This window comes from Vitis vinifera, chromosome 17 (genome assembly GCF_030704535.1).
Source record: "Vitis vinifera cultivar Pinot Noir 40024 chromosome 17, ASM3070453v1".
Classification (NCBI taxonomy): domain Eukaryota; kingdom Viridiplantae; phylum Streptophyta; class Magnoliopsida; order Vitales; family Vitaceae; genus Vitis; species Vitis vinifera.
The window spans coordinates 17,433,209-17,444,692 of NC_081821.1; the positions used below are offsets into that span (position 1 = coordinate 17,433,209).

At 35.0% G+C, this 11,484-nt stretch overlaps 1 protein-coding gene across 1 annotated transcript; it reads left to right on the forward strand.

Moving 5' to 3' along the window:
* LOC100261650 (dolichyl-diphosphooligosaccharide--protein glycosyltransferase subunit STT3B) lies at positions 1-9,810 on the forward strand. The gene is made up of 6 exons (XM_002269083.5): positions 1-1,350; positions 2,209-2,745; positions 5,130-5,584; positions 6,490-6,612; positions 8,206-8,265; positions 9,376-9,810. Exons 1-6 carry the CDS (start codon positions 430-432, stop codon positions 9,503-9,505), a joined length of 2,226 nt encoding a protein of 741 aa, XP_002269119.2. The 5' UTR covers positions 1-429; the 3' UTR covers positions 9,506-9,810.
* The last annotated feature ends 1,674 nt before the right edge of the window (positions 9,811-11,484 follow it).

An 11,484-nucleotide genomic window follows, 5' to 3' on the forward strand; every position in this document is an offset into this window, starting at 1 on the left:
ATTTTATTTTATTTTTACATTATTTTACATATTCTTGACCTAGAAAATTCGTTACATGTATTTTTTCTTCTTCCTCCAAACACATTACTACAATATGTAATATAATATGCACCCCTTTTTGGGTTAGTGGGTTAGGATTAAACTCTCCTTGTTTATTTATTTCAATGTAAATTCACAAGTCAATCGAGTATACTGATAAACAAAAACCCTAAAAAGAAAGATATGGAAGATTCCTATTTGATTCAGAGGTAGAGCCTTCTCCACCTTCTTCTTCCTTGGATTCTAAGTTCTCCCTTTCTTTTATGATTCCCTCCTAAAGTCTTTCGCTTTTAGTATCTAGGGTTTACGTTTGACTCCCTCCCTAAAACCCCCCTGTTTGTTTCCCGACAAAACCACCCAGAAAAACTCCCACCCTCGATTTCCACCACAATGGTGGGCAAAATGGAGGCCGTCAACGGCGTCAAATCTGGATCGAATTCAACCGCATCAACCTTCCAATCCGCCTTCTTCAAGCCAGATCTCTCCCTCAAATCCCTGAAGCTCAAGACCAAGCAGCAGGAGCTCCTGATCCGGGTCTCCATCCTCACTCTCGTCTACATCCTCGCCTTCATCACCAGGCTCTTCAGTGTCCTCCGCTACGAGAGCATGATCCACGAGTTCGATCCCTACTTCAATTACCGAACCACTGTTTTTTTGACCGAGAAGGGATTCTACGAGTTCTGGAATTGGTTCGACTCCGAGAGCTGGTACCCTCTCGGTCGAATCATCGGCGGCACGCTCTATCCTGGACTGATGGTCACAGCAGCACTGATCTACTCAATTATTCGATTTCTCCGGTTCGCGGTCCATATCCGTGAAGTTTGCGTGCTAACTGCTCCGTTCTTCGCATCAAACACCACCATTGTCGCGTATTTCTTTGGGAAAGAGCTTTGGGACTCGGGCGCAGGCCTGGTTGCAGCGGCATTGATCGCCATTTGCCCTGGTTACATCTCGAGATCGGTGGCGGGGTCTTATGACAACGAGGGAGTGGCGATTTTTGCTTTGTTATTGACATTTTACTTGTTTGTTAAGGCGGTCAACACGGGTTCGCTTGCTTGGGCCCTGGCTTCGGCTTTTGGATACTTCTACATGGTTTCGGCTTGGGGTGGTTATGTGTTTATTATCAATTTGATTCCGCTTTATGCCATGGTGCTTTTGATTACGGGCAGGTATTCGATGAGGTTGTATGTGGCGTATAACTGCATGTATATATTGGGAATGCTGCTTGCTATGCAGATTCGATTTGTGGGCTTTCAGCATGTGCAGTCTGGGGAGCATATGGCTGCAATGGGTGTGTTTTTCTTGATGCAGGTATCAAACTTTCCCTACATACATATGCATGTTTTTTTATAATGATTTGTAATTAATGGGATGTTTCTTGCTTGTTTTGTTTACTTTTGCTTGACATTTTCGGGTCTGGTTGGAAGTGGAAATGAGAATGGCTTTCTGTTTGAGAAAACAGAAAGAAATGGAGACAGCATTGGTAATGTGTTTGTTAGCACATTGTCAGCCCATTTTCTAAAGATTGGTCATTTTAAAAAATAAATGTAAGCATGTTAACAATTTACACAAATTCATAAATGATCACGTTCTTCGGTGTTGTTCTCCAAAATGAAAATGCCTTTGCAAATACTATCTTTATTTCCACTACTAAACTAGCTATTCATTCTTTTTTGTCTCCAATCATGGCAAGAAATGTTTGGGCAGAAAGATAACTTTGCTGATATATTTATCATGGTATACTTATCCAAAATGAGTTTTCCTGAAGTGTTTTTAGTAATTAAAAGAAAAAGAGTATTTAACCTGCAATTATTGCCAATTGGTGTTCCATTTCTTTTGCATCATTAACTGGTTTTCCGCCCTTCTTCTTGATTGTGAAGTAATTTTAGAATTTTAAATGTCAATACTTTTTGTTTCAAATGTATATTGATGGATCTGTAGTTGCCCTATATATTGGTTTCTATGACTCTTAAGGTATCATAACAGTGTTGTGGATGGTTGTAGAATGGTTAAGAGCTGTTTTTTGGTTATAGAAGATTGTCCATTACATGGTTTCCATAAGTATTATTTTTCTTTCCATCTAATAGTTGCATTTCTTATCAAATCTGTTAATTCTGTTTCTATTGATTGGGCTAGTGGACAATGTGCTAAGATCAACCATTTTTGCAGGTATTTTACTTCTTAGATTGGGTTAAGCACCTGCTAAGTGATACAAAATTGTTTCAAGCCTTCCTGAGGATTACTGTGACATGTGCAGTTGGTGTTGGTGCCATTGCACTGGGAGTTGGTACTGCATCTGGGTATATCTCTCCATGGACAGGTCGATTTTACTCTTTGCTTGATCCAACATATGCAAAGGATCACATCCCAATAATTGCATCTGTATCTGAGCATCAGCCAACAGCTTGGTCATCGTTCATGTTTGATTTTCATATCCTACTTTTCTTATTCCCTGCGGGTCTGTATTTCTGCTTCAAGCGGTTATCTGATGCCACAATATTCATAGTTATGTATGGTCTCACAAGCATGTATTTTGCTGGTGTCATGGTTCGGTTGATTCTTGTTGCTACACCTGCAATGTGCCTTATCAGTGCCATTGCAGTTTCTGCCACTATAAAGAATTTGACTCAGTTGGTAAGGACAAAGAGCAAGGTTGCTCATACTGGTTCTACCAAAGGTACCACTAGCGGAAAGGCGTCTTCTAAGGTGAGTAGTAGTGGAAAGGGCCTTCCTGTTCCTCTAGATTTTTGGTATCTTTAGTTGTGCTGGATGGTGGATGTAGTGGTTTCTGTTGAGCTTGGTCATTATTAAGGCCTGCATCATTCTCTCTCTCTCTCTCTCTCTCTCTCTCTCTCTCTCTCTCTCTCTGTGTTTAGTTTTCTGCCATAGTATTTTGGGGTATTCAAAGTTTGACACTAGTAATGCTTTAATCTCGTTGTCACTAGAGCTGGTATTTCTATTGTTACTCAGTTGTTTGTTACTGCTAACATATGATGATAACATATTTTATGACACAAATAATGGCACACTTTACAGCATCACGGTTCATGATTCTCTGATACAAACATCTTTGATCACTTTTAGTAGTTTCTCAAGAAATGCGTTTAGAAATTGATGACAAAAAGTAATGGAAGAGAGAGAGTCACCCTATCTGAAAGCACTACACACGTGCTGTCAAAGGTTTGTTTGAAGGTTAAAGTTTAATAAAAATTCTGCTCTTTTATCTTTCATCCCGATTTTTTCTTTCTTATTCCTAAATATTTTTGTGAAGTCCATTTCCTGGCAAACTCTTTTTTTCATTCAATATAATTATTTGCTAAGGAAGTTGAAAAAAAAAAAAGAAATCAATTGGAATTAAAGTCATATCCTAAGCAAAGTAGGAGTATCTGATAGGGATCCCATATCCACACCCATGTTGAGTCATGTCGACACAGGTATGTTGAGTGAAGGCAAGAATCTTAGTATCATAACTTGTTTCAATATCGGTTAGGGATACGTAGGAATTGGAATTTTTGGGATAACATCTACATAAAACTGGTTGGGGCTTAGGACTAAAATTATAGTTACTGATTTTGGAATTTTATTTTATGAATTTTATGATGAATTTACACATTAAAATGCCATATTTTGTTAAGTTGATTTTGTACAAGCTATAGTATTTAATGACTTTATATTATGATATTGATGAATGCATATAATTACCTTGTTTAACTTCACCATTTTTAATGAAAGTTGTTATATATTGTTTTATACATCATTCTTTCGATAAACATGTCCTTTGTGTGTGTTTGTGTTTATTTATTTATTTTTTATTATGCAAAAGACTTACCATACATAATACAGAGAAGTAAGGAAATGATACATGATATGATTATCGAGTGACAACTAAGTGCCAACAGCTTTGTGGAAGGAAAATGATCATTGCATTGACTTCATGATGCCAATGAACTCCATAGTGATTAGCAAGGACAGGATAGGCAAAATGATTTGATGTTGGGATTTTCAAGTGATTCTTTTAATACATGAAATAGGAAGGATATAAATCATGTTACTGCAAGTATTATGTACTTGGTAATGTCTCTAAAAGGAAAAATACAAAAAGAAAATCTTTTTGTGTAAGCAGTCTGATAAAAATTGAGTCCACTATATTGTTGGTATTGTGATTTGTTGATTGAGCTAAAGCTTGTTTTGTGGAAACGATGTTTTCCTCATGGAGGTGAGTAATTTAATGACATGTTTAGTGCTTCTCACTGAGACATGTTTTATGAACTTAAGTTATAGTTAAATTGAATAATTAATTGATTCTTTAGCAATGAAATAACTTCAAGCAGTATAATTTGGGATATGCATTTTTCCCCTGCTAAAGTTTCAATGGATGCACCTTCTTGTAAGGAAAAAAGTCTTTGCATGACAATATATCTAAAAATCAGAGGATAAATGGAAGCTAGTTGGTTGAAAAGTACTTGACCTATATTGGAAGGTTATCTGAACTGGTAAATCTGTTGTATTGTGTAATTTGTGAGTACATGGTTAAACATGATTTCTTAGTGCTAATCAATGCTGTTGAGATCCTTGCTTTTATTGTTTAGAATTACTTTAGAGGAAAAAGACAAGTCAGTTTTACTCAATGGAGCTTCAGTTTTCCCCTTACTAAAATCATTGTGTGGACTTTTACTATTTCTGTCTGCTTGAGTAAAAGTTAAAAGGCCTCCAATTTAAATGGTATCTAATTGTTGCTCTTGCATTACATCTGAGTTGTACCATCAAGGAGTCTGTTAAATGCTGGTTGTCCTTTTTCTTGTATCCACTATTATATTTGGACTTGCTGTGAGACGGTAAGAGGGATGACTGGTTAAGTTTTGCTCTGTATGGGAAGACAAGAAAAAGGAATACTGTCATATCTGGAGCTTGATGTGATGTTTAGATGCTAAGTTCCTTAATTTGGTAATTTGCTATTATAGCCAAATCCAGCTATCACCATATTGTTAAACTATGTTTCTGGCTTGCAAATATTGTGTGAAAAGTTTTTGGTTTTATTTATTTGGCAGCTATGTATAAAAAAACCTTCCTTACATTTTTCTTGTGACCAGGCTTCACTTGATCAATCTCTGCCTTTCCAAAGAAATGGAGCCATTGCACTGCTCATTGGTGCTTTTTATCTGCTCTGTAAATATGCTACCCACTGTACCTGGGTTACATCAGAGGCATACTCATCTCCATCAATTGTCTTGGCTGCAAGGGGTGCCTATGGCAACAGGGTCATCTTTGATGATTATCGTGAAGCGTACTTTTGGCTTCGGCAGAATACTCCTCCAGATGCCAAGGTGATGTCCTGGTGGGATTATGGGTACCAGATCACAGCCATGGGAAACAGAACTGTTATTGTTGACAACAACACCTGGAACAACACACACATTGCTACTGTTGGACGTGCAATGTCATCTTATGAAGATGAAGCATATGAGATAATGAGATCACTTGATGTGGATTATGTACTAGTTGTCTTTGGAGGTGTTACGGGTTATTCTTCTGATGATATTAACAAGTAAGACAAGCAAAATTACATTTTTGTTTTCTGAAACATCATTTATTTTCTTTAAGGTGCTCCTCTTAATCTAAACTGAAACATTTAGTGAAGATTTGAACATCTTTAGCAGTCAAACTTAGTCAGTCTGATTCTAGATGTAAAATTCTTCTTAACATAGATTTAAGCATTCTTTTCAAGGGTTGAAACAGTCTCTTCTTTGTAATCTTTGGGCTTGGTCTAGGTCGTTTATAGTTTTTGGTTCTCTTTCTGTTGTAAATTTTGTTGACTGGTTGGACTCTTATTGAGGGGGGTGTTGTTTTTTGTTGCTCCTCTATTCTTTTGGTGGTGTCTTTAGGCGTCCATTATATACTTCCTGTGTACTTTGGATTGCACTGTTTTCATTTTATATTATTCTCTTGCTTTACCCATAAAAAAAAAAATATTTGGATTGGGCTACAATATGGTCTGTGAATTTTTTTTTTTTGCTTGATAGGCAGCAACAACAGTTTGTCAAAGTAGGTTTAAAACCATCCAAACTATTCCTTGATCTGGCCACTAATGGAAGTTCTTATGAACGGCATTATTCTGGTTACTGGGATCATCATTTATTATCATCTTTGGCCCATGGTGTGACCAATGTGAGTGATTGAGTGCATTAATGGCAAAGCTCAACCATATTTATAAAATAGGCGGTAAAGATCAACTATACTGATTTTTTCCTCCATGTTACATCTCTGGGTATTTATCTTGAAATATTTATGCTTATAGTGATTCCATCTTCCACATTAGTAGTGCCAGTCTTGTCTCTAGAATGTGTATTGATTTTTTGATATGCCTACTTGGTAGAATGGACCTTGTCTTTACATGTTTTCTGGGAACATGCTGTTGTCATATACTAATGATTCCTATTCATTTTATGCTAGATTTTTGTGGATGGTGAGGATTGGTGGTGGAGTTTTCCCTGTTATCAAGGAACCTGATTATCTTGTTAATGGCGAGTATCGTGTTGACAAAGGTGCTGCACCAAAGATGTTGAATTGTCTCATGTAAGTTCCTTGACTTATATTAGCTAGTGATGTTGAACTGTCTTTTGCTAGTTTCTCGGCACTGGTACCTTTGTGCAAATTTCTCACATCTGTCAACTATTTTAAATTGAAAATGTGTTATAAGAATATCCCAAAGGTTTATATATGGCCTTAGCCTAAATTAATCCTAGTATTTTCTTAAATCTTTTTCGGAGTATCATTTATCTGTAAATCATGGTACATCCTGTAAAAAGGAAGCTTCAACTATTACATCATCTACAAATAACATTCCCCTTGACAATATTCAGTATGCTTAATATATGGATGTATTCTTTTGCACTAGATATGATTCATCTACAAATAACATTCCCTTGACGATATTCAGTATGCTTAATGAATATGGATTTATTCTTTTGCACTAGATATGATTCTCCATTTCTCTGTCCAAATTTATAGTTCTATATTGTATGCTTTAAAAAGTGAAAGTTGAGGCATGATGTTGATATTGTCATATTGCTTGAATCATTTATTTAAGGGTGTCACATAATTAAAAGCGTGTGAGTCAAGATTGGCACAATTTTTGAATTTTGAACGTTCATACCTATTACCAGCTGCTAACGAGTCATAATTATTTGCTGCAAATACTTTGTAAATTTACTAGGAAATTTGTTGTAAGATGAAATAAATTTTCAAACTCTAGATATGTTCAAATATAAAAGTTATGTGGTATTAGAAAAATAAGAGAAGCTAAACCTATGAAGAAGGAATCTTGAAGTTATGGCTTTGTAAATAAAGATTTGCTTTGGATAACTCTGACATGCTGCCTGTGCCCATGTCATAAGTTGATCCCACTTGAGATGCATGCCTCAGACCTTAAGGCATGGGCCTCAAGGTTGAGCCTAATTAATGTTCTTTGAATCTCATCTAAAGAAGAACCTTCAGGTATAAGCCTCATATACTGGTAATTTTTGTTAATTATTGTAGGGAACATGCCTTGTATATATTCACCCATCTTTTTATTTTGGCATGGTTATCCTAGTACCCACAAACCCATAATTTCCTGATTGGGAGCATCCAGGGTTTAATTTTTACAATTGGACAAAAAAGAAAGTAATTTAGTACATGTGGTTTATTCAGGGCCAATGGAAGGCTAATCCTTATCTTATTAAAGCCTACTTTTCCTTCTTAACTATATATTGTTGTGATTCACAGACAAACAATGATTCAATATGAGAAATTTGTGGGTATGTTTGTAAATTCCTGAATCAACAAGAATCTGATAATTTGGATATTTGGATTTGAATTCTAATTAAATTTCTTCCATTTTGCAAGTTATTTAATGGATTTTTTTATTCTTTTTTATTTTTTTTATTTTTTTAAACACATTTAGTGTAATGCGAAGTTCCAACCAAGGATATTATATTTTCTTATATATTTGATGTTTAGAGGTACAAGCTGTCTTGCTATTGAAGTAATTTGGATGCTTGGATTTGAATTTTAATTAAAAATATCTCTCATTTTGCATTTTATGTAGTCTTTTTCTTTTAATGGATTTAGTGTAATGCAAGGTTCCAGTCAAGAATATTATAATTTCTTATATATTTTGGTGTTTAGGTACAAGCTATCTTATTATCGATTTGGAGAGCTGCAAACAGAATATGGCAAACCTCCTGGGTAAGTTTAATGTTTACTCCCTTAAAATCTAGTATGCATCCTCCTTTATTGTTTCCCAATTGATGCTATATATATATATATATATATATATATATATATATATATATATATATATACATACATATGTACATACAAGTTCTGCAAAACTCCCGAGTTATCTCACAAATGGCTGCAGAAGGTGAACAAAACACACTTGTTACATATAAGGTTTCTTTATCAAATGGCACAATAGGCTTGAAGTCCACTTTTCTCATTATCTTATGCGAGTTTAAGGCAAGATTTTGTAAGAAAAGATCCATGTTACATGGACATTTAAAAGTATATGTAGTGCCATGTTGGACCTAACATGAAAAAGGATTTGATACCGGATATTTGTCTCATGTTATGCCCGTTTGGTTATATATATGTGTCCCCAGTATATCTGTCCAATAAGAGTGAAGGAAAAACAAATTCCCGATTGATTTTAAGTGACCTTGGACATAAGTTGGATATTCTATTCTTCAACTAGGCCTAGTATTTAGAAATGCAAAAAAAATCAGAGGATAATCACAAAAATCATCCCTGTACTTTCACCCATATCTCAATTTAGTCCCTAACATTTTTTTTTTTTTTGGGTTGGAATGTCAATCCTAAACTATGACCAAATGTCAAGTAGGCTCTTTCATTAATATTTTTCAGCAAAAAATCAATGGCAAAATCCATGTAATTTAGCACATAGATGTTGGAATGAGTTTTACATGATCTGTTTGGATATATTTCATATTTACATGCTTGTCACAATTTGTCTATCCATCTTGATGGAAAATCTTAACAGAATGGTCTATTTAACATCTGAACATAGTTTACAGGCTAAATTGAGAAATGGGTGCAACTATGATTTTTGTAATTTACACAAATAAAAAATTAGGTTATTAAACGAACATGAAACTCACACATCTTCACCTGTACCCGGGTCCATAACACAAGAAAAAGATGAATTTTGGACAAGGTATTGGGTGGCAAATCACATTTGGATACTACAATATTTGGTTGGAGATCTCTATTTTATCAGATTGGTTGCATTCATAGGCTAGTTAGCTAAACTCTTGTGCTGGCTTTTCCAAATGACAGGTATGATCGCGCGAGGGGGGTTGAAATTGGAAATAAGGATATCAAACTCGAGTACTTGGAAGAGGCATTCACAACATCTAACTGGATTGTTAGGATATACAAAGTGAAACCACCCAACAATAGGTGGTGAGGCTCTCTTTATCTCTTTTTGCGGGACAGAAAAGGGTAATGTGAGAACTTTGAGTGAAGCTGAGTTTTAGAAGTTTTATGTTCTATTTATACTACTTTTAGATAGAATTGATCCATGTTTTGCTTAGACTCTTCAGGTGTAACATTCATGGTGGGAAACTCCCTCTCTTTGGACTTTTTTTTCTTGATATCCTTTCACCGTTATCCATGTGCTTGTATGGTTGATAATGATAAAGCAAGTCTCTTGAATCCTTAGTAGCAACAATGTAACCCGCTGGGTTGATGCGGTTTATAGTTTTCTTTTAACTTTTCATGGTATGGTTAACTTCTCTGATGGGAAAGATTGAAAAACACTGCTCCCATCTTTATTTTAAGAGGTTTTTTTTTTTTTTTTCAAATGGTATTGACTAGTGTCTTTTTGGGATTATACCAAAAAATGTAGCCTGATTAGAAAAGGGTCATGGGGTCAAAACGGTCTCATTTCTTTGTACCTCGAGAATGATTTCATTGCTTTTGCATCAACTTGGTTTTATTTTTGTTTGATTATTCAGATTTAGCCATACATTTGAAAAGGTTTGGATTTTGAGTTGTGTATGGCACTGATTCCGTATGTTATAATTTTTCTTAGTTTTTGTTGATTCTGTTGGAAGATAAGCTTGATTTGGACTATAAATAATGGACTTGTTATAATGTGCATGTGTAGGAATACCTAAAGTAGACTAGGTTTTATTGGGATTATAAAGAAAGGAAAATTCTAAAAGAAAGTTGAGCATCCTTGATAACCAACCATAAAATGCTAAAATTAGATCAGTTTATGGATTCTCGGCAACAAGTGATGATCAATTTTTCTTCCATATTTAAATCAAATATGTAGTCCAATTGAAGTATTTGAACCAATAAATATCAAGTCCAAATGGTTGAATTCATGTGTGAAGGTTGTAGATAAAGGAAATGAAAGCATTCACATGATGTAAATTCTAAGGAAAATGAAAAATCTGAATGATTAATTCCCATCTAGAGTTAGGGCATCTAAACTTGGATAATGTGTATGACTATAATGTATCATTATTTATTATAACAATCACAAAATATGACTACATTCTTCATCTCATCATGAAATTTGAAGGATTCCTTAGTGAATACATTGGCAGCATGTTTCTTGATTATAATGAGTTTGGTTGAAAGAATAGGAGATGAGTTGTTACTCTCGAACTCTACCTTGGTCTCATTATGACAAATTTTTGTTATTGCCCTATCAAAATGTTGAACAAACTAGTGCAAACTTAAGCGAATTTTAAGAAATTGATTTAGACAAGCATTCATATTCTCACACTTTTGTGTGCTCCTCATCCTTGCAAAGAATGTTCTCACGAATATGCCTCCACCTAGCATCTTTGATTGTTATAAAGCTCCATAACCCAACGATTTCCATGAAGTCTCAATTTTTCCACCATATCATGACAAACATGTTCAAAATCTTCGAGATTCCCCATCATAGCATGTACTTTGGAAAAATATGAGGTAAAGTCCTTAGGTAATACTTTAATCCATCATTAGTGCACAATCGAACACCACATGGTGGTGGTGGTGGTGGTTAATACGAACTAGAACAACTAGAGACTTCTTATAAGCATTGGTTCGATATGTTGTATCAAATGCCAAAACATCTCTGAAGGATGCATAATTTGATCGAGGTAGAATCTACCCAAAACAAGTTTGCTAGTTAGCTTTCTTCATCAAAATTGAATCTATAATAAAAAGAATGGTTTGTTTCTACCTTCCTGCACAAATAAGCTAGAGGCCCTTTCACATCATCCTAAATTTCAAATTTACGCATTGCATCAACATGGTTGTACAGATCTTTTGATGTAAAACTAATGTTTTCATATCCTCATTGTTGCACGATATAATCCATAATTTGGCTAGTTTTTATACCAACCCTATGCATTGCATGAAGTTGAGCCTTATCTGGATTGCTTA

What these genes read in the sequence shown, in the direction of transcription:
- LOC100261650 (XM_002269083.5), top strand. Translation starts at nt 430, where the DNA reads ATGGTGGGCAAAATGGAGGCCGTCAACGGCGTCAAATCTGGATCGAAT. An exon ending in GCGGAAAGGCGTCTTCTAAG is followed by an intron (nt 2,746 to 5,129) that starts GTGAGTAGTAGT and finishes TCTTGTGACCAG; the next exon opens with GCTTCACTTGATCAATCTCT. An exon ending in TCTTCTGATGATATTAACAA is followed by an intron (nt 5,585 to 6,489) that starts GTAAGACAAGCA and finishes ATTTTATGCTAG; the next exon opens with ATTTTTGTGGATGGTGAGGA.